Source organism: Babylonia areolata, chromosome 18 (genome assembly GCF_041734735.1).
Source record: "Babylonia areolata isolate BAREFJ2019XMU chromosome 18, ASM4173473v1, whole genome shotgun sequence".
NCBI lineage: Eukaryota > Metazoa > Mollusca > Gastropoda > Neogastropoda > Buccinidae > Babylonia > Babylonia areolata.
Genome location: NC_134893.1, coordinates 38,085,119 through 38,111,065, shown reverse-complemented (window position 1 = coordinate 38,111,065; position 25,947 = coordinate 38,085,119). Strand labels below are relative to the sequence as shown.

Sequence of the window (25,947 nt, the reverse complement as noted above, 5' to 3'; positions counted from 1 at the left end):
GGATCCCGCAGACGTAACCCATGCACGGCGGGGTCACGGTAAGAGAAGAAGCTACAGTGTGTGGGGGTGGAGGTGGGGGTGGCAAGGAATTATAAAATAGTGACCGCATTTACTCCAGGACTGACTCTCTCGTGCTCTCTTCCTCCCTCCCTCTCTCTCTCACTCACTCACTCACTCACACACACACACACACACACACACACACACACACACACACACACACACACACACACACACACACTTATTGCATGCGCTGGACCCCGGGACACTTGTTAGTTCAGCCCACCAAAACATAAAACTATATAAGCAACAATTCCATTGCACAATATCAAATAATTGTATACACCTTTCGTTCAAATAACGCCTCGAACTCGCACCTGACAAGGTCAAGTATCGAACAAAAACAATTCAGACCCAGCAACGCATTCCAATCAAACCAAAACGTATACGGACAACCCAACCCAACTGACTGCGGCGCTGCCGTAGCAAGCACAGCACAGCACAGCCCAGCCCGGCACGGCACGGCACGGCACGGCACGGCACTGCGACATCGGCGACTAGAAATCGATGAACGGATCGGTAGATCTAACACCGCTGTCCAGCAACATTACTGCTGCCACCTTCAGCGGCGCGGCTCCGAACGTTACAGCACGGCAGCACTTGGAGAGGTCTGCGAGAACCGTAAATCAGTACTGCGTCAGGTCAGGCTGGTGCCAGGTCAAGGAGAAACTATCTTTTGTCTCTTTTTTCCGCATTCTCCTGCAACTCCTCGATGCATTCTGACGGAGACAGGCCCTCAAACAATGCTGGAACGAGTGTGACGTTGTCCCTTGCGCGGTGGGATTTCTTCCAGATGGTGAGCGCCGTCGGCAGTACGCGCCGCCGCTCTCCACTGGTCAGTGTCGTCGTTGCATATTGACCAAGGACAAACAATGTCCCTGTCCCTCGACAGACCCGAGGAGTGACTTCTGTGGCTCGCCAGCTGTCTGGCACGCGTCCACGGCCGGAATATACACCCTGGTCTGGCACCAGGGAGGCTGGGCAGGTTGTCTTGTTTCCAGTTGTTTTGATTTGGGTCGGAGAGTCGTTCGCGCAGGGTCATGGCTTTTTCTTCCGCTGTTTTATAAATTAACCCTAATTATAGTAGCCGACCGCAATTCTTTGGTTCGCACAACTTCGACACTTTGCATAGCTGTTGTTCACTGCTGCGGTGCGCGCGGTCCATCTGCATAGTAAGACGTACCAGGTCCCGACATTAACCTTTCCATTCTTTCCCCGATGTCCACTCCGTTTTTTTATACATGGTGCAATCGGTCCACTTCAATTGTTCAAAACACCGCGGGGCGCCATAACATTTGACGTGACTTTGCTGACCAACGGCGAGCAAAGCACAGCAAGCAAAACCCGGCTGTTACCACCGAAAGCAGAATTATTAATTCTTTGCGTTTCGCAAACTGCTTGCGCTTACCAACTTCTGTGGTCAGTCTTCCAATGTAAAAACGTCTCTCCAGCAGTGACACCTGAGACAGCAGTGACCGCCTTGTGTCAGTGGACTGGCACGACTGACCTTGCATGTCATCTGTTCTACTTGGTGGACAATCTTGCTGAACATCATGTCGACTGTCTACCAGAAGGTGAGTGGAAATCAGACTCGAGAATGGTGCGGGTGTTTATTTTAACATTGTGTGCAACAAGAACGCGATAATGTTTTACTTGTTTAAAGTGTGAAAAGAACATTGTTGACGTTTCACTGAGGATTGTGCACGTTTTGATCGTTCGCTTGCTTGCTCATGTTTGTGTTTTTGTGTTCGTCTATTTTTAAAAAAAAATCATAGCTATCAAGATGCTCAATGCGGTGGGATGGATTATGAAGAATGGATTTCCTTTTTCCATCCGAAATAACAAAATGTTGTGTTGTGGCATATGCTATGCATTATGGTAAGGGGTGTGAGAGAGAGACACAGAGGACAGAGTGACAGAGGGAGACAGATAGAGAGGGGGGGCGGAAGGGGGGGGGGAAGAGAATCTCGTTTTGTTTTGCACATGCACGGCTTTCAACTACACACTGAAGCTAGACATGTTTTAAGTATGCACGCGGTGCGACTGTGATTGCCTGTAGACTGGGCCAACAGACGGAGGGACGGCCTGTAGTAAGGATATTGAGATGAACTGGTAAAGACTGCAGGAGGGAGGGAGGTAGGGCGGGAGAGAGAGAGAGATTCTTATTGGCAACAATGGTCACGTGTTTTTGTTTTTTGTTTTTTATTACTTAAATCAGCAGAACCATTTGTAGTGCAACAATTCATTCGGTCTCAAATGCATTCTATTCTTTGTTTAAATCATACTTTCAATTACTGTGCTATGATACCAGAAAATCGAACAACAGAATGATTTAACAGATATGGTTGTGTTTCCAAAATATGTCAAATATTGGAAAATAAATCATCACCAGCAACTTTCACCAGTCATCTCTGGGTAAGATGCGATTTTTTACGGGTATTGTTAAAAATATGAACTGTGACCGATGATGGAATGTCTTGTTTTCATATTTGTTAAAACCCTTTTTCTTTTTAATCGACGTAAGATGAAAAAAACTTTTTGAAAAATTTGATTGCTTTAAGAAATATAAAACAGTACAATGAATCACACATAAAAGTACAAACAGAACAGAGCGAAAGTAAATAGATATTGCGGGGAAATACATAAATCAGTATTTGATACACGAACAAACAAACAAATAAATAAACTCTACCTTAGATGATCCCAAAACAGTTAAATACACCCTGGATACAGATGGGGGGTAGGGTGGGGGGCGGGAGTGGGGGTGGGGGGGCACCATCACCACTAATACAGTTTGCATTAAACATGACCACAGTGCTGACACAAACCGCGTGTCCTCAACAAGCCATCTTTGCCAGTGAATGAAACCAAAGCATGGAAGTTATATCACAGCTATCGAAAAAGCACGGATATAATCAAGGTATTCAATTCACGTTATTTTCAACCGAGGCCACCACTGCGGTATAGCCGGCATGGATGTAATCCAGATCAACAGATGGGGAAATCATTGTTCCGGTGATGGAGTAACTGACTCGATGAAAGATGGAAGTCAGATTAGATTGACATAACCAGAACGCGGCATGACAAAAGCAAAGTAAATTCCTCATCTGGAAGGAATACAAAGGGCACTACGGGAAGCCAGAACTACTTAAAACTGTTGTGCAATAGCTTCTGATATCACATTTAAAAAAATGGTTGGAGGAGCAAGAAAAAAGGGGGGGAAATTAGAGTTGCGCAAAAGCTTTGTTTGCTAAATGAACAATCGATCAGTTCAATAGTAATTAACAGTTCAATTGGCAACAAAATCCAGTCATTCAGCTGCTTTCTGGACGTCCTTTTTCAACTTGAGCAATCTTCCCCTACGTTTTTTTAATTTTTCGTCTGAATGAACATGGGCTTCAGTTTGAACAATCCCAGGCACATTTTATTTTCTCAGTTTAATAAACACTTCCATTTGAACAATCTTTCGCGCGCTTTTAATTTCTTATGTGAAAAAATAAGTTTGAACGATGATCTTCACATTTTTCATTTAACATCTGAATAAATAGTTTGAACGATCTTCTGCGTATTTTAAGTTTCTCGTCTGAATAAATGCCGCTTTAGTTTGAACAATCTTTTACAATTTTCAGTTTCTCGTCTGAATACGCGACTCATTTTGAAAGATATGCACGTTTTCTTATTTCTCGTTTAAAGAAACTTCTGTTTGAAAAATCTTCTAGACATTTTTAATCTCTCCACTGCATAGACACCAATTTTAACAAATAAGTGCATTTTCAATAAATTTCTCGTCTGCACTTACGCTTCAATTTGAACAATTGTCCGCGTATTTGAATTTTTCGTATGAATAAACACTTTATCAAAACGTAGGCTTAGGCATCCAGTTTTACAATCGCTGCTTCCATAACCAATAATGCACATCGGGGGGGGGGGGGGGGGGGGGGGGGGGGGGGGGGGGGGGAAGCGAGACCCTGGCAAGCGATTCTTAAGATCTCCGTATTCGTTTTACCACCATGTTATGCAGATTACGGAACGACAATTCCACCTGTTGCCAGTCATCATTTCCGTGGTGTGTCCATCTGCTGTCATGGTGGAGACAAACAGGCTGTCCCAGTCATCCATAAACCTTATCAGATAGGTGCACTGAACCATTTTTACTATTATGTTAAAGCAACAACACAAAAAGTGACCTGATTATATCACATGGGACAGCCTACGGAGAGATCAATATTGCCGGATATCGGTGTTTCGAAAAAAGATACAAAACAGACTACACTGCTAGGTCGAAATTTATGCAATACAGACTACGCTGCTAGGTCGAAAAACATACAACACAGACTACACTGCTATGTCGAAAAAGATGCAATATAGACTACACTGCTAGGTCGAAAAAGATGAAATACAGTCTACACTGCTAGGTCGAAAAAGATGCAATACAGACAACACTGCTAGGTCGAAAAAGATACAATACAAACTACACTGCTAGGTCGAAAAAGATACAATACAGACTACACTGCGAGGCCTGCTGTAACACCGCGAAGGACTGAGAGGTAAGCTGTCCATTGTTCTTTCAATACCTTCATGCCCTATTTCGTTCGTCATGGAGCATACAGATTTCTTACGTCGTTCTCCACACGTTTTGAACTCTGGTGTTATTCTGCAGCCTTCCGAATGGGTCTCAGTAATTCACCGGTTTCAATGGGTCTTCTGTGGGGTTGCATTACCAGGTCTTCATGGGGCTCATAACCACCCGGCCTCTCACTCGGATTTTTGTTTGTTTGTTTGTTTGTCCAATATCGTCCAGACAATTGCTGTTGCCAGACATTTGAGTAAACTTTTCCTTCAACGGCAAAAACAGCTCTACGAATGCACCACATTGGCTTCAAGTAACCTGTGAAATCAGCTGTATAATCAGCGAAAATCGGTGCTCAATAGTCACGAATGGATCTGCATTTCAAATCACGACCAGAAAGATAAATCAGTATCAGTATGTTTGTCTTTTATCTACTGCATCCAGATCAATCTTCAGCTGTTGACTCGACGTTTTTCAGAAGATTTTTTTTTATCTGTCAAACTTACCATTCTTTGTTAGTTTTCCGCAACCTCCCTGACATTTTCTCCGAATTCATCCCATGTTTGCTGTTCCACTGGCTCATATTTGTTTCATTATTTTCTGGTCAGTGGGTTCAGAGATTCTTCTTTCCTCTTCTCGTTTGGTACCCTTACCCGTCACGTCCATTATTCTTTGCTTTTGAATGAGGTCTGTATTGCGAAGAGATGAGGATAGAAAGGGTGAGATGAATGGTTTAGAAAACGTTATAAAGTCTGGAAGTCCATCATAAATGTGCCCAACAACGATGGCCTCAATGGATGACTTACTTGGACGGATCGATTGTTCCAGTCTTGGATAGATGCATTTACTGTTTTGGATTTTTGTTGATGTGGAAATTTGCAGCAGCATTCGGTGGTTTCTTGGACAGTGTTGTGATACCACTATTATGCTGGTTTGCTTACTGTTCCTTGAAAAAATGTCGCTGTACCATTGTTCTATGTTTACATGGTGATTTTGCTACACTATCATCAATGTGATGTCATCCTCATGTCACCTTTGTAATTATTGCCTTGTTGACAATAATTGGATAATACCTGAGCATCAGAATTTCAAAATTTACTTTGCGAACATTAATGTTGTTGTGACCTATATATCATTGTAACCTGTATCATTATGCTGTATCATAAGAGCATTGCATCCGTTATTTTACTGACAAAAACCTATTATCCAAATGTTAGAATTTTAACCCGTCAATATGTTGACGTCAATGCAACGTTTTAATACAAAGCTGCAAATAATATTTCTACTAACTGCTATAGTGCCACTCTAATATTAGATTACGATCGTAACACAAAGCAAATCGCGGTAACTGGGACTGTTCCATCATCTGAATTCCTCTGTACATGTAAAGTGTACTGAAGGGGAACACAGCTGCAAGTCAGTCAAACGTATCAGATGTCTTATGAGACTGAAAACTTTGCCCGCGCCATTCACACTGAGTGATGATGGGAACAGACAAAATCTGAATGGTGAGTGAGTATGGGATTGCTCCGTTTCTCTTGGCCATCATTCCAATCTGCGTCCATCTTCAGCCAATTACGAATGCTTAGGAGTTTGTCTTGATCCAGACAGTACACGAATAAAGCGTTCGTGCTGATCAAAGAGTGATCGGTTTATTTTATTTTATTTTATTTTAATACCTGAATCATCCTTTTACGTTTCAATTCCTCTTCTCGCTCGCAAGTTTCAGTTAGATAGTACAAGGTATACATAAATGGATGACATTAAAGCCTTATTTCGGGGATGTGGTTATTAGGAAATTCAGTTCAAGCCCAGGTTCGCATTGTTACTCAAAACATCTTTTATCATTTGAAATGACGACTCAGAGTTCTATCCCAAGATATAAACAGATTCCAAACGCGCGCGCACGCACGTACACACACACACACACACACACACACACACACAAAAAAGAGGGGGGGGGGGACACAGATGAAAAACAATAGCTCCAAAAGCATGGATCACTAAATCAACCAACCCACACAATGTTCTTCGGAAAGTCCTCACTCTCAACCGCCCACACACACAAACACCCCCCTCCCCTCCCCTCCCCTCCCCCGCCCACCCACCCACACTAACAATGACGTGGCAAGTCTGGTTCATTCCTTTTCTCCTTAATGCGAGACAACACATGCCTCCAAACTAACTGTCTGCACTTTGTCTTGTAATTCTTGCTCCTTCACCCCCTTCTTTTCAGCCACTATTTCCAGGTGATTAGCATGAAGGATGTCTGGATAGTCGGCCGTACTAGAAATGCCGTCACTGTGTTATATATATAGCTTCCATTTTCTGTTTTTTCCCACCGCTTTTGCCAGGTCACCCACACGTGATTCACCTCAGTTCAGTTGCTCAAGACGGCGTCACTGCGTTCGGACGAATCCATATACGCTACACCATCGCGCTTAGTCTTGTGGGAAAATAAATCAACCAATAAACAAATAAGCAAATAAAAGTAATGAATAAAACTAACCATAAATAATGATAATGATAATAATAGTAATGATAATGATTAAATAATAATATATATATATATATATATATATATATATATATACAATAAAAAAACAACAACAACCCAACAACAGATAAACACTCACACACAGGCACAACATATATGCAACAGTTATGCAGTCTCACAGACATGAAAGCCACAAATATTCACAGGCTAAATACAACACTTGAATGCACACAGTCCCAACATATTTATTCTCTCTCTCTCTCTCCAATCAGATTGCTGAACATATGTCTGTGTCAGGTAGACATGGGGTTCAGTTGATACCAGGTAGCATGGAACTATTCATATTGCTTTTTGCCGATGATATTGCGATATTGCTTTATTATCAACAACTCCAGTTGGACTTCAAAATCAATTGAATATTCTTAAATCATGCTGTCAGGTGATGAAGTTGAAAATTAATGTGCAGAAGACAAAAATAATGGTGTTCAGAAAAGGCAGGTTTTTAGGTAGGCATGAGAAGTGTTTTTTTGAAGATGAAGAAATAGAAGTAGTAAATGAATACTGTTATTTAGGGTATACATTCACATCAAAGATAAGTCCCAAAAGGGGGACCGAACATCTTGTTGTGAAAGACAAAAGGGCAACCATGATCCTTGTGGAGGCTTTTCAAAAGTATAAAGAAATGTCATATGCAGTATTTTCAAAATATTTGATGTAAAGGTACAGCCTATTCTGTTGTATGCATCTGAAATTTGGGGTATGAATAGACTAGAGAATGTAGAAAAAATTCATTTATTAGCATGTAAGCGATTCTTGGGAGTGCCAGTGAAAACGCCAAAGTGGTTTATGGTGATCGTGGTAGATATCCGTTATTTGCAAACTCGTTCTTAAATGTTATAAGGTACTGGTTTAGAACACTACAGATGGATCAAAATGGCTTACCAGATGTTGCTTGGATTAGATTTAAATGGAAAACAGTGTTGGGCTTATCAGGTTAGAGAAATATTATGTACAACAGGTTTTAATTTTGTGTGGTTGCAACAAGGTGTTGGTGATGTGAAAGGATTTCTTATTACTTTCAAGCAAAGACTTACAGATATCTTCATTCAAGAATGGTCGGGTACTATTAGTGATAGAGACAGATATTCATGCTACAGACCATTCAAAGTTATATTTGAAAAAGAAAAATACATAACAAATGCTGATGAATACTGTTTCAGAGTGGCGTTGTCTCAGGCCAGATTTAATGTGCTTCCTTTAAATAATAATGTTAATAGGTACACTGAAAATAATGTTTTAAAGCATTGTCCTTTTTGCCAAGGTGAACTAGAAGATGAATACCATTTGTTGTTTGTTCTGTATACTGATCTACGGACAAAATTTCATCAAGACTGTTTAAACATGCCTCTTAGTTCACTTATCCGATCAAACAGCAAGCAGAGAAATTGCCATGTATCAAAATTTATTTTCTATGCGATCAAAAGGAGAAATCATATACTCAGACCTAACTGAGTAGAATTAATGTCAAGTCCATGAACATTATGATATTGTGTCATCTATTCAAGTGTTATAATACCCCTTCCCATGCCCACCCCCAGTCCCCTGGTTTTGAACTGTGGTCCATGGCCAAAGTTCATTAAACCATTTTCGTTCGTTCTCTCTCTCTCTCTCACACACACACACACACACACGTGTTCCGCACGTGAAGATCGAGGAAAACTAGTACCCAGCCACTGTCAAGAGTGCTGCATTCCGGGTCACTCTCCCCCCCCCCCACCTCCCCCCCCCCCACACACACACGTGTTCCGCACGTGAAGATCGAGGAAAACTGTTACCCAGCCACTGTCAAGAGTTCTGCATTCCGGGTCATCCCCACAAGGTGACAGTGTCTCACCGATTCCATGTTTGGTAAATTGCAAAGCAGATTTCACATTGTGGAGGACAACGTTCAAGCTTTAATTTCCATGAAGACTGCATAACTATTGCATTATCACTCTCAAAACGTAAATAAAGATTCGAACTTTAAGTGAGGACGATCAATTCAAGGTTGACAATAATCCCCACCCACCACTCCCTCTCCTCTACTGATCCCCTTCACCTCTCGCCAGCCAAAACATTTCCCCCTCCGCACCAAAGAATTGCAAAAGCTAATTTCACTGAGGGCGCAAAAACAAACGAGGCAATACATCTACTGCAAGATACAATACCAATAGAGCTGTGCGCAATAAGGAAACTGTGTGGGCTTGGCTAACGGTGGGGACTTGGTGAGGTTGACTTTACAGTGGGGGCTTGGTAAAGCGGATTCCTGAAGACTGCTGTCAAAGCTCAAATACACTGTTGGATGAGCACTGTGTTTTGTTCTTACAATGATCTTTATTGTCCGTTTAAGGGGTTTAAGGGGTTAAAAAAGAAAAGAAAAAAAAAGGAAAGTGTCACCCGATATGACAGCTGTAAACGAAGTGACCAGGCCAGACAAGGACCGTTCGGCGGCCCCAGCATGATGCCGAATCCTGCAGGATAACCCTCACCCGGCCTATCAAAGGTGCAGGGATCCAGGGAAGGCAAGACGGGTGGGGGGGGGGGGGATGTACTACTGGACAAGGAGGGGCGGAAACACTTTAACGTCTCCACTGATCCATGGGACCCAAGTCTCGTTGAAATTGTTTTGAGGACTTCGGTTTTCGCAGCATCAGCAATAAAGCAATGGGAGTTGGAATTCTAATTATCCTGTAATCGACTTGGGAATAGTGTTGGTTTTTTTCTTTTTCTTTCTTCTTCTTCTTGTAATTTCGAAAGTATGTACAACAAAGCAAAGTTTCTGTCAAGATTGTTCGAGGTGCATACATCTGTCTACGTCGTCAGGAAACCTCTTTAGTCAGTGGATTTTTTTTTATAACAGAAATAGAATGGAAATTGCTGATATAGGAATATGCAAAAGATGTATGAGACAAGCGCAGATTTATTACCCCTGCTAAAGGACCTTTGTGTCCAATATCTGATCCACTGTGCCACATGTTAAAATCTATAATCCAAAACTAGATTCTGAAAACCACAATGGTAATATATGGCAAGCTTCCCAAAGATGTAATATATATTAAGCAAGAAATTCACTTTTCATGGCAAGGGGGATGAGGCCACCCAAAGAAAAACAGAACTGGTTCAGTCAAACGAAATAGAGAACACCCCCAAAAGCAATGAAAAATATGCCAAGTCAGAACCTCATTCTCACTGTTCCTGGGCCAGACACAGGCGGGCACGCGCGCGTGCGTGTGCGTGTGTGTGTGTGTAATACAACAAAACAACTATAGGAATATTAAGAAGAAAGCCGAGAATAACACTTAACTGTTCCAGTCACAACTGTAAACAGAAACTGAGTAAGAAGGACCAAAGTGCGGTGAATCATTACCAAACTGGGGTGAAGACCATGTAAAACAATTTTACCGTACGTTTTGGTGGTGAGTACAAAGAGTTGCCTAATATTGCAGCTGCAAACTAAGTGACTTCAGACATCAAAGTCAGTGGGACATGTTTAAAAATAGTGAAGACATTCAAATACCTTGGCTCCATCATATCTGAGGAAGATTCAAAGCCTAAGATCGTGACAAGGACTGCACAAACAACAGGTGCGATAGCAAGACTCCAAACCATCTGCATACCAAAAAAATTCACCTTCTGTCTATTGATAGGTTTTTTGTTTGCTTTTTTGGTGTGTCATTAGTGGAATATTACTTGTCAATATGTATTTTAAGTGATTGAACGAATAGGCCTATTTTTAGTTTTTTACATCACTCTTTTTGTTTGCATGTTATGCGTAAAAGATGAATGTATGTAATGTTTCAATGCCCCCAGGGGGCACACGGTATGAACTCATTGCCTTGCCTTGCCTTGCCTTGCCATCCCATGCAAGTCTTCCTGTATGCATGAAAAACTTGGACACTCGTAGCAGACATGCAAAGAAAGATTCTGGTAACAAAAATGAGATACAAGATCTTGGGCATCCACAACACAGATCATGTTACAAACGAAGAGGTCCGCTGCAAAATCAAGCAAGCAATAGGACCTCTTGATGACTTCTAGTCGCCAGGGAATGGAAAAGTGAGTGGTACGGTCACGATTCCCGCTCAACAGGACTTATAAAAAGCATCTTGCAAGGGACAGTCAGATGAAACCAAACACGAGGAAGAGGTGGGAAGGTGATATTCAAGAATGAACAGGTTTGAACCTGGCGGAATCCCAGAGAGCAGAGGAGGACAGACAAGTGGAGGAAAGTGGTGGCGTTGTCTTCAGTGGTACCATAACATCAGCAGACGTTAACTGGTAGGTAAAGGTGAAGAAATAACCTAAGTGACCCGGCCAGACAAGCGCCATTCAGCGACCCCAGCATGATGCCGAATCCTGCAGGAAAATCCTTATCTGATGTAGCAACCTATTTGTACTCTTATCAGTTCTTACCTTGGGGACTATTTAAACTAACCTGAAATGACCGGGAGGCTAAATTTCAACTGGTCAGAACTTATCCCCCTAGTTAGATTTACCACCCCCTCTTTCTAAACAGATATGAGGGTCATTCTGGGCTAGCTTGAAATGATGGTTGTGGGTAAATAATTCAGCCCAGTTAGAACTGAACCCCTTACCTGCTTGTTGACAACTTCCTGTGAAGGAGGTAGGGGGCATTTTAGCCTAAAACAAATCGACCCCCAGCACCCTTGTATGACTTTGCAGTTGTACTGCCACTCCCCTCCCCTGGTTGGACAGGTTGGTGTATCATGATGAGCTAGTTAGAATCGGTCCCCTCCCCTCTTCATTACTTCTGGGCCAACACTCTACATGCTCGATTATCAGTTAGAATGGACAATCATGAGGCAAAACATGCAGCCTGCAGTGCAGAATCCATTGAAAAGACAATTGTGGATACCGTGGAACAAAAGATACAACAGATGGTGGAATTTAGAGAAAAGGAAAAAAGGAAAAAGAATATCGCTGTGGCTAACTTGCCAGAAAGTGATAAGGACTCTGCTGAAAGAGAAAGAGGCTATCGTAAACGAATTGTGTCGCTTTTGTGGACTCCATGAAAGCTATTAAAATAAAGTGCAAAATAATTATGCCCATTACTCAATTCGCTCAAGGAGAACATTTATTACCTCAATAATATTTCAGCCAATATATCACTGTACTTTCTATGATTTAGTCTAAAACAGCTTTCAAAATCTCGTCATATCAAATTTTCTTACCTTATTTACGTAGTTCCACCCCTTACCTCAAACGAAATCCTGCAAGTTGACCAGCGAACATTTTTGGTCTCTTTGCTCCTTTCTTCCTCTTCCATTAGTGTTCAGCGGTCATAACTTTGACCATTAACATTTTTGCAAGTGCAAGTGTGTGCTCTTTGTCAGAATTTCGTACTCATAGTCCTTATCCGTATGCAGTTAATCTGTCGCATAAAGATTGTACAAAGGTATCAGTTTCAGCCATTCGTTCTATTGTGGTCCTGAAATTTCCCATCCATTACAGAAAGCAAAATTACGCTGTGCAAACAATATATTCTTGTTCTTTCGCTTTCTCAAAATATCGACAAATCCAGGTCGCAGGTTGGGCTGAATTTTGCGGTTTTGCAACCATAAAATTGATAAGCTTTGCTGATTGGTCAGGAAATGAAATGTTAATTTCATCTGACCAATCGTGTGCATGCACACACTACACAATGACTTGTTCTCGTGGTGCGAGGGAAGGCTCATTCTCGTGAATCACGAATCGCATGCACTGGGAGATGAGCAATGGAGACAGAAACGCCTTGAGTGACAGGCGTTGTCGGAAAATGTCGTTCAGTTGTCGCCAGTCACAACTGATAACAGGCAGCGAGAAGAAGACACGTCAGACCACTGAAATGAACAACTTTGTAACGTTCACTTCCTTGGGACGGTTTTCCCAAGCCGCAGTATTGATGTTATTGCTGTTGGGTTAATTTTTCTGTTCAGATACGTGCGCGCGCGTTTGTTCAAAGTGTGAAGATATTTGTGTCCGTGCATACACTTGACCATTTTTTGGGGGGTGGAGAAGAGAGTGACCATTTCTCGGGATTGGGAAGAGTGTGCATGCATCAGAGAGAGAAAGAGAGAGACTGATGTGGCAAAACGAGACAGACGTATGATAATGTAGTAGAGTGAAACTGAGAGACTATAGAGAAATATAAAAGAAAAATAAGAAACTAGTAATGAAGAATAACATAAAAAAAGTTATTAATAAATTATTACAATATTTTATAATTGTGCATAGCTTCATATTGTTAGAATGCACAATTCAAGTTTTTAGAAAACAGATGACGTATTTAGAATAGAGTTACTTCCCTTGATCTTTTAGAAGACAGTTCACTGATGCTGTGTTCGGTGAGCCCGATGACAGTAGTGCAAGTTGCTCAGCTTGTAATATGCACAGCTTTGAACAGCAGAGGAGGCAACTGCTGTCACAACTATCTGGGCTAGAATTTAATTATAGTGAAGAGAGCTTGCCCAAGTTATATCGCCACTCTCTCGGCCAAGAGGGTTTTGGGTTTTAGGACAGTCGGCGTTGGGATGGCTCCCAAAGGCCAACTCGCCCCCCAAGGCTGCGGCACTAACAGCAAGTGCAATTTTGCCCCCTAGTTTGAGAGCCATAGTCCTTCACAAAAGACTAAGCTGTAAACGAATTCACCATTGCAATGGAGAAACCATTGCTCATACAGCTCTCACTTTGCTGTTGGCCCAACTTTAAGCTCTGACACGACTGATATTCACATTGGCTCCTAACAATCTCTCTCTCTCTCTCTCTCTCTCTCTCTCTATGTATATATATATATATATATATATATATATATATATATGTGTGTGTGTGTGTGTGTGTGTGTGTGTGTGTGTGTGTGTACACGTGTTGTTCCAGTCCTTGCACGTCATGGAGAAAGTGGCATCGGCAGTGTCCTGCCCAGGCGGGTGCTGCGGGAACTGCTGCTGCTGCTGGTGCTGCGACTGCTGCAGCTGGTGCTGGGCGCAGGACAAGGACAAGAAGCACGTGCAGCGCCTGGACATCCAGCACCCAGTCATCACCGCGGAGCCCTCCCCCCAGCGGCTGGACTCCACGGGCAGCTACACGGACAGCATCAAGAGCGGCGCGGGCAGGGAGAGAATGGACAGCGACAACCACTCCCGCACCGACTCTGTCTCCTCCGTCGGCAACATCAGTGCTGACAGCGGCATCGGCAGCTGCGGCGGTAGCGGTAGCATCGGCGGCAAGCGTCACGTGACCCCTGTGATCGACATGAAGCCGATCGAGTTCTGGACGGCCAACAGGGAGAGCGTGCAGCCTCGCACGCGACGTCGCCTGCCCAGTGAAAGCGAGATCAGCATCGACAACCTGCAGAGGGACCTCTACGAGCCTGAGGCCGAGGAGCCGTGCATGACCGACGAGGAGAAGCTGGCGCAGTACCAACTAGGGCAGCTGCACTTCGGGCTGCAGTACGACCTCACCACCAAGGTCCTGGCCGTCAAGATCATCGAGGCTAAGGACCTGCCTCCCCCGTACTGCCTGGACGAGAACAAGCAGGACATGGCCCGATCCAACCCATACTGCAAGGTGTCCCTGCTGCCTGACCAGAAGAACTCCCAGCAGACGACGGTGCAAAGAAAGACTCAGAACCCCGAGTGGAGCGAGTACTTCATGTTCGAGCTGGCCTTCAAGGAGGCCCAACTGCGCACGCTGGAGGTGCTTGTGAAGGACTTTGACAAGTTCTCCAGACACTGCATCATCGGCCAGGTACTGCTGCCTCTGGAGAACGTCAACCTCATCAAAGGGGGCCACATGTGGAAACCGCTCAGCCCCAGCAACTATGTGAGTGCTTTCTGTGTTCCTCTTCTTCCATCGGTCTCTTCGTTGTTGTTTTTTCCTGTCTGTGTCTCTCTCTCTCTGCATATACAAATCCTCTCTCTCTCTGTCTGTCTGTCTGTCTCTCTTTCTCTCTCTCTCTCTCTCTATCTATCTATCTATCTATAAGTGTGAGTGTGTGTGCGCGCGTGTGTGTGATGACATCAGTGTTAAATCAGCAGACACGGATATCCAGATTTGTAGATAAGCACTTTAGTCATTCCTTTGATTCAGAATGGTGGAACAATGCTTTCTTTTGAAATGTTTAATGCACTACAAAATACTCCGTATGTCTCTTTCATATGCAGTGTTTCCTATTTTTACAGTCATGATCTAAATATATGTCCTGTTAAGGTCTTTCTGTAGTTGGTTGGTTGCTTTGGAAACACATTTTCAACTCACAAAATATATACAATCATTACAAAATTATCCCTAAACTTCTCTGTACACATTGTGATGTTATTCGTTTGTTTGTGTCTTTCTTTGTTTTACTGCTCAGACAGCTTTGCGTATAAAAATTCTCAATCTATTGTAAGAAACGAAAAATGATTACGACGTTCCATTAAATGGATAATTTTGAAGATTCTGCGTATCACTCAGAATCATGAACTCTTACCGATGCTGTTATTATCATTGTTGTTGTTGTTGTCTTCGTGGTGTTATCATCGTTGTCGTCTTCATCGTTGATTTCGTGACGATGAAATCCCCCCAATGGTTAATGGTGACAGGACCAAAGCCATTGCATTTGCTGAATACTTAACTGGAGACAATGGGAGCGACGCACATATGCCCTCTCATCTCAGTCCCATTTGTTCATTGTCACTCAGTCATATCAGTGTGCGAACGTTCGTATTGTTTTGCCGGGTGCACTTTGGTCTCTGTGATGCAGACACTGGGCGAAAGTGAGTGAGTGGATAACAATGTCACCACGTCGTATGCACAAACACTCTGTCTGCCTGTCTGTTTCACAGGCCAGATCTTGGACACATATCTGTATGTGTGTGTGTGTGTGTGTGTGTGTGTGTGTGTGTGTGATTATTTTCTTCATGAAAAAGAAGAAACTTTACTGTGCTTTTGTTGATTTAAAAAACAAACATTTGATTCGGTTTGGAGAAGAGGGTTATGGCAAAACCTTGTTCATGAAGGCGTGAATGGTAAAATTGTGCGAGTCATAATGAACATGTATGATAGAATTAAGTCATGTGTGTTTTTAAATGGTGAAAAATCTGATTTCTTTAGCATTTTAAAGGTGTACGACAAGGAGAAAATCTCTCGCCTTTGCTTTTTTTCTCTGTATCTCAATGATTTAGAGTCGTATTTGACTTAGCATAAGAGTCCATCTGTTCATCTTTTATTGAATGTTAACATTTCAGAGTTAGATAATTACATGCGATTATTTGTACTGTTGTATGCAGATGACACAATTTTACTTTCGGAGACGAAAGAAGGATTGCAACAGTCCCTCAATGTTTTTCACAGATATTGTTTAAAATGGAAACTAGTGGTCAATGTAAAGAAAACTAAAGTGATGATATTTAATTCTGCAAAAAAGCTAAAACCTGTTTTTAAGTTTGGTGATGCATGTTTGGATGTTGTCGATTCTTTTAAATATCTTGGTGTCGAATTTAGTAGAAACGGAACTTTTTACAAAGCTAAAAAAAATTATTTATGAACAGGGCCAAAAAGCTATGTTTTCTTTACTTCAGTCAGCCAGAAATCAAGATTTACCTTTACATATCATTCTGGACATGTACCAGTCTATGATTGTTCCTATTTTGTTTTATGGTGCAGAAATATGGGGTTATGAAAATGTAGATATACTTGAAAAGTTATAATTGAAATTTTTGAAACGCTTGTCCAAACTGAACAGAAATACTATGACCCAAATTGTTTATGGAGAAACTGGTATTTATCCAATTAGTGTGTTAGTGAAAATGAGATTAGTTCGATTTTGGACCAGCTTAGTGATATCAAACACAGAAAAATATTCTGGGAAAATATATTTGATATTACTTGACTTATATCGAAATGGTATTTATTCTTCAAAATGGATGAGTTGTATCAGACAAATTTTAATAGAAGCAGGCTATGACTGTGTTTGGGATACTCAATTCTTCTGGGATAGGGAATCTTCCTGCAAGAATGTCAACATTGCTTTGAGAGATAGTTTTCAAAGTCTATGGAGACATACTCTAGAGGCGAGTAGTAAATGTTTGTTTTATCGAAATTTCGAAAGTGGATTTGGTAGAGAAAAATATATAAGTCAAATGCCTTATAATTACGTTATCAGCTTCTTCAGATTTCGAAGTAGTAATCATTCGCTGGAAATAGAAACAGGGAGACACAAAGGCATACCACGAGAGTTACGGCTTTATAAGGTTTGTAACATGTCTGTGATTGGGGATGAGTTTCATTTTATAATGGAATGTCCGAAGTATGATCAGTTACGAAATAGATATGTTCCTACAAAATATTTGTCTCCAAAATCGGTTTTTAATTTTTGTAATATGCTCAAAGGAGGCAAAAAAGTCATTTTAGCTGTAAGTAAGATGATCAGATTTGCAAATGTTGCCTAGCTATACTTTCGGAGTTAAAAGACATTTGTGTTTTCTCAGCTTTAATGTGACATTGTTGTGTATTTGTAAATGTTTGTTCTGGGCATGAAAAGATTATTTTGCAGTAATCCTCCATACTCCAATAGGAGTTTAAAACTTGAAACTTGTTTTCTGTCTGTCTGTCTGTCTGTCTGTCTGTCTGTCTGTCTGTCTCTCTCTCTCTCTCTCTCTCTCTCTCTCTCTCTCTCCCTCCTTCTCCCTCTCTGAAGGTCAAGATTCGGAGCTGTCTCAATAGCAATCTTCTTTCTCTTCCACCACCCTTTCCCCCCTCCCTAACTTCTCTCTGCCTGATCTGTTTGTTGGTCTGTGCACATTCTGTGCCAGTCTGGCCATACCAAAACATATAACTCGAATGACGGATGAAACAAAGCTCCATCGGGATCTGTCAGTGTCAGCGTCGTCGGTGTCTGATCCTAGGAGAGAAAAGGCCGATGAGAGAGGAGGTTGGTTGACACACGCACGTCTCCAATCAGAGGATCAAACAGGATAAGCTGACCATCAAAGTACCGTGGTGGTCGTGTGCAGCAGTCAGGTCTATGCCGCTGGCTCCGTGCTGGGGAAAAGGAGAGGATTTGGAAAGATGATAGTGGGGATAGAATGACGAGGAAGGAAGAAACCTTTTTGTTCTTAAGGACTCTTCTTCTTCTCCTTCGCATTTGGCTTTGCCCACTTTCTGATTCTCATCTTTTGATTGTTGTTCGTTTGTTTATTTGTTTGTATGTTGTTACAGTTATTGTTGTTGTAGATTGTTATCAGCATAAGCAACAGTAGCAGTACTATACATCAACATCAGAATCGTTATATTTTTGTATTCCAAGATTTTGACTTTTTCCCTTTTTTTTTCTTTCTTTTTTTTTTTTTTTTGTGGTCACGAGTTCAGTGCATATATTGTCATTTCATTTAAGTGTCAATTCACGAGCATAATTTCTATCGCTTCCTGTTGGATCACAGGAAAGAATACTATACGCTCAGTAATTGGTCATCGCATTATCAGCATCGTAGTGGTATTAATGGAATTGTTTTTGGTTGATGTTGGGGTTTTCTTTGTCTTTTCTTTTTTTCTTTTTTGTTTTTTGTTTTGTTTTGTTTTGTTTTATTCTGTTTTTTGTTTTTTTGCTAGTGCAACAAGAGAAGAAACAGCAACAGCAGCATTTGTGATAATAACTGTTTCCAAAAAGTTCAAGATATCGGCCAGGCGATGTAATATAAATGAACTGGTCTTGACTTCTCCATCGTCAGCATCCTCGCACCCCTCCTTCCCCCCTTTGTCTGTCGTTACTATTATCATCGACGTCTTCATCATCACTGTCGTCATCATCCATCTTATTCTTCTTCTGTCTGATGTGTAGCTGCGGCAGGAATTGGATGAGGTGATACTCAAGGACATGGACATCATCATCATCATCATCGTTATTATCGTCTGGTGAGTCCACAGGAACGTCAGGACCTAGGAGAGGTGATGCTGTCCCTAAACTCTGCCCAGTACAGAACGCCACAGTGTGGACATCATCAGTATCGTAATCATCTGTGCTGTTTTTGTTGACGTCGTCATCATCATCACCATCATTATCGTTTTGATTGCCTGGTTTGTCTACAGGAGCGTCAGGACCAAGGAGGGGTGATGCTGTCACTGACCTACCTTGCCAGTGCAGGATGTTTCAACGTGAACATCATCGTCATCATTAGTGCTGTTGTTGTTGATGACGATGACATGGATACTTATCTAGCGCCTATCCTTGGTCAGATTCCAAACTCAGTACAGTACTTGCACAATAGGCTGCATACCTGAGTAGAGCCAACTGACAGTTGCTATTGTGCGCTCATCATTCGTTTCCTGTGTCATTCAATCAGGTTTCAGTCATGCAGTCATATACCCATACAGACATGTAACATCTTACGTGTATGACCATTTTCTTTATTTACCCCGCTATGTAAGCAGCCTTACTCCGTTTTCGGGGGGATGCATGCTGGGTATGTTCTTGTTTCCATAACCCACCGAACACTGACAGAGATTGCAAGATGTTTAACGTGCGTATTTGATCTTCTGCATGTGCATACACACAAAGGGGGTTCAATTCACGCACTAGCAGGTCTGCACATATGTTGACCTGGGAGATTGGAAAAATCTCCACCCTTTACCCACCAGGCGCCGTTATCGAGATTCGAACCCGGGACCCTCAGATTGAAAGTCCAACGCTTTAACCACTCGCCTATTACACTGTTGTTGTTGTTATCGCCAATATCATCATTATCACAATCGCCTGATGTGTCCACAGGAACGTCAGGACCTGGGAGAGGTGATGCTGTCGCTGAACTACCTTCCTAGCGCTGGGCGTCTCAACGTGGACATCATCAAGGCCAAACAGCTGCTGCAGACAGACATGATCGGCGGATCCGGTGAGCAGCATTGCAATATTGCCCACTGCTGGCACCACGTTTGTTTAGCATTGTGTTTATTTAATTCGTTTTCCCAACACACTCGAAGAATGCCAAAACAGCGGAATAAAAGTAGCCGTGCATATAACAGTCCATTCGTAGGTGCAGGCATTTCCCAGCCCACAAATAAAGGCGGAGACGAATGTATCGAAAGTCTCTCTACCTCTGTCTGTCTATCTTTCTCTGTCTGTCTGTCTGTCTGTCTGTCTTGGTCCCTGTCCCTGTTTCTGACTATATCTCCGTCTGTCTGTCTGTCTCTCTCTCTCTCTGGTTTCATACTAACCTTAGGGTCTGTAGCAAATAAAATGGCTTTATTTACCCATGGTCCTCTCTACATTTCTCTTCCTGTCTCATTCTTTTCTCTCTCTCGCTCTTTCCATGCCACTCTTCCACCGCCCCATCACCCTCCCTCTCTGTGTGTCTCTCTGTCTCCCTGTCCCTTCCCCCCTCTCTCTCCCTTGCCAGCACTCCACCAATCCCAGTCTCTGTACCAATCTCTCTGTCTGTCTCTGTTTCTCTGTCTGTCTGTCCCTCTCTGTCTCTGTCTCTGTCTCTCTCTGTCTGTCTCTCATCTTTGTGTATGTGCCGTTGGCCGGCCATACATCAGGCTAATACTATGAGCTGGGCGTAATTACCACCATGTTGTCATACAAAAAACGCTATCAATCGGAGGTCAATTGGAAACAAAATCGAGGACATTTATCTGGTTTTCATCCAATCTTGTTCACTTCTTTTCTTTTTCTGGTCAATCTGCTAGGTTTACACGCTGTCAACGAACCCGATCTTATGGTGAACGATTTCATGTCGAGTGCCGGTGCTTAGTTGATTTTCTGCAAAACAAAAAAACGGAGCGATGGGGGAATAAAAAAAAAGAAGGCAGAAAAACAGGTAAATGTCCATGGTTTTCTTTCTGATTGACCTTCGATTGATTGTGCAATACTCCTTGGATGACAATATGATGAAGTCTGCGTTAAAAAAATCTATAAAAAAATAATAAAACACTGATTTTACGCTAGTTCATATAGTTAACTGATTTAACCCTTACATCAAAATGTCTTCGTTCCGGAGTTCCCTGTTTGTGTGTCTATGTCGACATCCTTTCTCTCTCGCAGTCTCTGCTCCCCCCCCCCTCCCCGCCCCAACCCCCATTTCCCCCGGACAGTGTACACGCCAATCGCAGTCACGCACACTGACAGCGCGTCAAGCCAGCATGTGAAATCCGTGCTCGTGCACAATGGAAAAGCACGGGGTCTCACTCTCTTAGGGTCTACTTTTGGTCTCTCTCTGTCTCTGTCTCTGTCTCTCTCTCTCTCTCTCTATATATATATATATATATATATATATATTCTATATCACACACACACACACACACACATCCACACATCAAAACTGGGGCAGAGGACGGACTTCAAGAAGGATACCATTAGACTGGTCGAGATTGAAACTGAGACAGGAGAGACATATGATATTAACAAGAAAACAGAACAGGATGTTAGACAGACAATTGCTTGACGGCTCTAATAAATAAACAAATAAATAAAAGTATGTCGAAAGAGAGGGGGGGGGGGAGGAAAAGAAAAGATAGAAGAGGCACAGAGCATGGTCGCTTGCCAGACGTATTGATTTTTTTTTCTTTCTTATTTTTCCCCCGGTTTTGAACTCTGTTCTCTACGGTCTCCTTCCACGGTGTTTCCATAGCAACAATGACGTCACGGTGGTCGCCTGTTGCTAAGGTGAAAAAGGGGGAGGGGGAGACATAAAAAAAAAAAAAAAGCTTAGGTAACCTGGTTGGATGCCGTGTGTGTGTGTGTGTGTGTGTGTGTGCTGACCTCGTCGAATGTTTTCTCAAGCAGAGGCTGCATGGTCGTCTGTTACATAAAGGAAGAGAAAGATATATAGAGGGGAGAAAGAGAGGAAGGAGAGAGAGAAATGTGTGTGTGGTAGGAGTGGGGGTGGAAAACTAGGGGAGAACGGAGGAGGGAGAGAAAATAGGAAGAAGGAAATTCGTTGCTTTTATTCATTTGCTCATTTATGATGTCTCTCTCTCTCTCTCTCAATCACACACACACACACACACACACACACACACACACACTAGCGCACAGCACACACTACACATTTTACCCCGTCCAAAAGATGTCAACTTAATGACCACACACACACACACACACACACACTTACACAAACACAAGCGCAAGCGCGCACATACACATACACAGCCCACACACATTTTCCCGTCTAAAATCTCTTTAGTGTATAGACGTTAAAATTAATGACAAAACAACTAACCAGCCAACCAACACACACACACACACACACACACACACACACACACACACACACACAGATAGAGAGAGAGAGAGAGAGAGAGAGAGAGAGAGAGAGTTTCGTGAAAAATTGAAAGACAGAGAGAGGGGTAAGGAGGAGTCAGACACTGGGCATTTTCAGAGACGCAGTTTCAAACGCTCACGTGCTGGCGTAACACCTGTGCACCTTAAAAAAACCCACATATATATCTACACGCACATAGGCCCACGCATACACGCATGCACACACACACACTCACACACACCCTCACACACACACACACACACACACACACACACACACACACACACACACACACACACACACACCAACCAACCAACCAACCAACCAACCACAAAAAAAGATGCACACACACACACACACACACACACACACACACACACACACACACACACACACACACACACACACACACACAGATGCCGGCGCACGTGCGGAAAACAATTACCTGACATAGTTCAGTTCGCGGCATTTAAAACTCTTAACTTTTAAACGGAATCTATAAACGGATTGATCCCCCTCTCACAGACTCGCCTCTTCATCCTCCTCCCTCCCACGCACACACATACTTCCTCTTTGATATATTGGTCAACGTAAAAGCGTATTATGCGAGGTGTCCTCGGAGAAAGCGATGTGTTTGTTGGTTATTTGCACAAGGCATAACACTGCGCACGTTAACCATATCCTGCTTCATTGTATACTGCCATGTCAGGGATCAAGAGATGAATTAAAGCACGCTTGTCGCGTCTTGTCAGAAAGCCACATACATGACGTGCCCTTTATGAATATCAATCTCGACAGTTTCGTGTGATTATTATTTGCTGAAATCAGTCAGTTGGCAGACCCAGCGCACGCACGCACGCACACGTACACACACGTAACACACACACTCGCGCGCGCGCACACACACACGCATACACACACACAACACACACACACACACACACACACACACACACACACACACACACACACACACATACACACACGCGCGCGCGACTTCAAACAGCATTGTTTGTTAAATCTTGCCATGTTGATGTCATCTACAGATGAAAACCTTGTCAACGAGTTCAATCTTTATCTACTTAAAGCGTTAAAAAGGCGCAGTGCCTACGTAAGGACATGAACATTCTGTGTTAATTAGTACGCGACTTTCAATATCTCTTCTATGTGCATCCCCCTTGTAAAGGGGCAATGAATAAGATATCTGAGTCTTGAGTCTGAGTCTATGAGTCTATGTCTCTGCCCCACAGTCTTGATCACCAAGATCATTATCACCTTCATGCACTTCAAATTCTCTGTCTCCATCTGTCTGTCCCCGTCCACCAAGATTATTATCACCCTGATGCATCTCTCTCTCTCTCTCTCTCTCTCTCTCTCTCTCTCTCTCTCTCTCTCTCTCTCTCTCTGTCTATCTCTGTCTTATCTCTGTCTCTCTCTGTCCCACAGACCCGTACACCAAGATCACCCTGTGCATTTTGAGTTCTCTGTCTGTCTATCTCTCTACCTATCTATCCATTTATCTATATATGTCTATATATCTATCTGTCTATATCTCTGTCCCACAGATCCGTACACCAAGATCACCCTGGTGTGCTTATAGTTCTACCTATCTATCTGTCTACCTACCTATCCATCTATCTATATATCTAACGATCTGTCTGTCTGTCCTTATATTTATTTATCTATCGATCTATCTGTTCATCTATCTATCCATCCTTATATTTTATCAATCTATCGATCAGTCTATCTGTTCATCTATCTATCCATCTGTCTATCTATTTTTGTCTGTTTCACAGACCCGTACACCAAGATCACCCTGGTGCACTTCGAAAAGCCCATCAAGACGAAGAAGACGTCCATCAAGAAGAACACCATCGACCCGGTCTTCAACGAGTCTCTGTCCTTCAATGTGACACCCCAGCAGCTGGACAACACGTCGCTGGTCATCACCGTCTGGGACCACAACACCAAGAGCAAGGACGACTTCGTGGGCCGGATCACCCTGGGCAGGTACGGCAGCGGGCCGCACGAGTATACCCACTGGAACCGGATGCTGCAGTCGCACCGGTCCCCGGTGGCGCAGTGGCACTCGCTGCGCTCGCGTCAGGAGTGCGACCAGGTGTCGCCGGCGTCCATCGCCGTGTCTTAGAGGTCCTGGTTTCTGGATGTATGGTTTTGTATTGTATACGTCAGTACTTCTTTTTTGTGACGGACTTTGAACTATCTTAGCGTTTAAACAAGTCGCCGCAGAAGCCAGTACTTTTTTTTTTTTTTTTCCAACGGACTTTGAACAATCGTAACCGGTTCAAACGTTGCAGAAGCCAGTACTTTTTTTTTTCTTTATTTAAAAAAAAAAAAAGTTTTTGCGACGGACTTTGAACTATCTTAGCGTTCAAACGTCGCAGAAGCCAGTACTTTATTTTTCTTTTGCGACGGACTTTGAACTGTCTTAGCGTTCAAACAATGCTACAATAGGTACACACGGGCGTTGGATGAAATATGGGTTGGAAAGAAAGAGAAAAAAAAAACCCAAAACTGCATGGACCGTGGGGTATGGGGTAAGGAGATAGTGGACAGATATGCTGATTTGATTCTTCTAACACCATCTGACCGTCGATCGTTGCTGTCTTCATCTTCGTCATCATCGTCATGATCGTTACCATCATCGTCATCAAGTGACACCAACGCTGATTGGCTCACTCTAAGTCACCCCTGTAATTGTCATCACCATTATCAGAATGCCGTCGTTACAACTACAGTCATAGGACTTCAGATTGGTGTTGTCCAGCTTATAGATTATGATTTTGATGAGAATCGTTGGATGCTCGTCAGCAGACATGTCACATGTGCCAGTTCTGAATGTAGTGAGAATATCATCGTTTCTGGGCAGAGTTGTAAAAGTGTACATAGGCCTGTATATTGTGCGTTAATTGGGCTGTTATTTCCAAACATGCCAGTAGATTGTTGTTAATATGTTTCTGTTGAATTGTGCGCTAATTGCCCCTCCCCCTCCCCTCCTCATTTTCAAACATGCCAGTCTTTGTTATCATACTTCTCAATTACGCCTTCTATATACAGTGTAAAAGGGGGGAGGAGAACTGACAGCCTGCTGATGCACATTTTCATACGTATAAATCATTCTCTGAGTCACCCTCTATACTTCTTCCACATTCTGAACAACTCCCTTCCCAGCTAGTCTCCTCCTTCCATTGGCTGATCGATCCACTGTTGTCATATTCATTGGCCTGGTCTCATGCTCTTTCTGTCTGTTATGTATATGTATTTTATTTTGTTCTCTCTCGACGGTAACCTAGATATACCTTATATATATATATATATATATATATATATATATATATATATATATATATATATATATATGTGTGTGTGTGTGTGTGTGTACTCCTTATACATGCACACACACATACATACATACATACACACACACACACACACACACACACACACACACACACACACATATATATATATATATATATATATATATATATATCAACTTCTTTTCTTGCTGTCCAGTGGTCTGACAA

The 25,947-nt window shown here is 42.6% G+C and overlaps 1 protein-coding gene across 1 annotated transcript; it reads left to right on the top strand.

Moving 5' to 3' along the window:
- Positions 1-1,514: 1,514 nt before the first annotated feature.
- On the top strand, positions 1,515-24,695 carry LOC143291969 (synaptotagmin-17-like). Its single transcript, XM_076602120.1, has 4 exons — positions 1,515-1,634; positions 14,040-14,984; positions 19,909-20,029; positions 24,196-24,695. The coding sequence occupies exons 1-4, from the start codon at positions 1,614-1,616 to the stop codon at positions 24,546-24,548; spliced, it is 1,440 nt and encodes a 479-aa protein (XP_076458235.1). The 5' UTR covers positions 1,515-1,613; the 3' UTR covers positions 24,549-24,695.
- Positions 24,696-25,947: the final 1,252 nt, after the last annotated feature.

Bases quoted from the DNA above. Each gene is read 5' to 3' on its own strand.
- LOC143291969 (XM_076602120.1), top strand. From the start codon at position 1,614: ATGTCGACTGTCTACCAGAAG. The intron at 14,985-19,908 runs GTGAGTGCTTTC...ATGTGTCCACAG, and splicing joins CGCTCAGCCCCAGCAACTAT to GAACGTCAGGACCTGGGAGA. The intron at 20,030-24,195 runs GTGAGCAGCATT...TCTGTTTCACAG, and splicing joins AGACATGATCGGCGGATCCG to ACCCGTACACCAAGATCACC.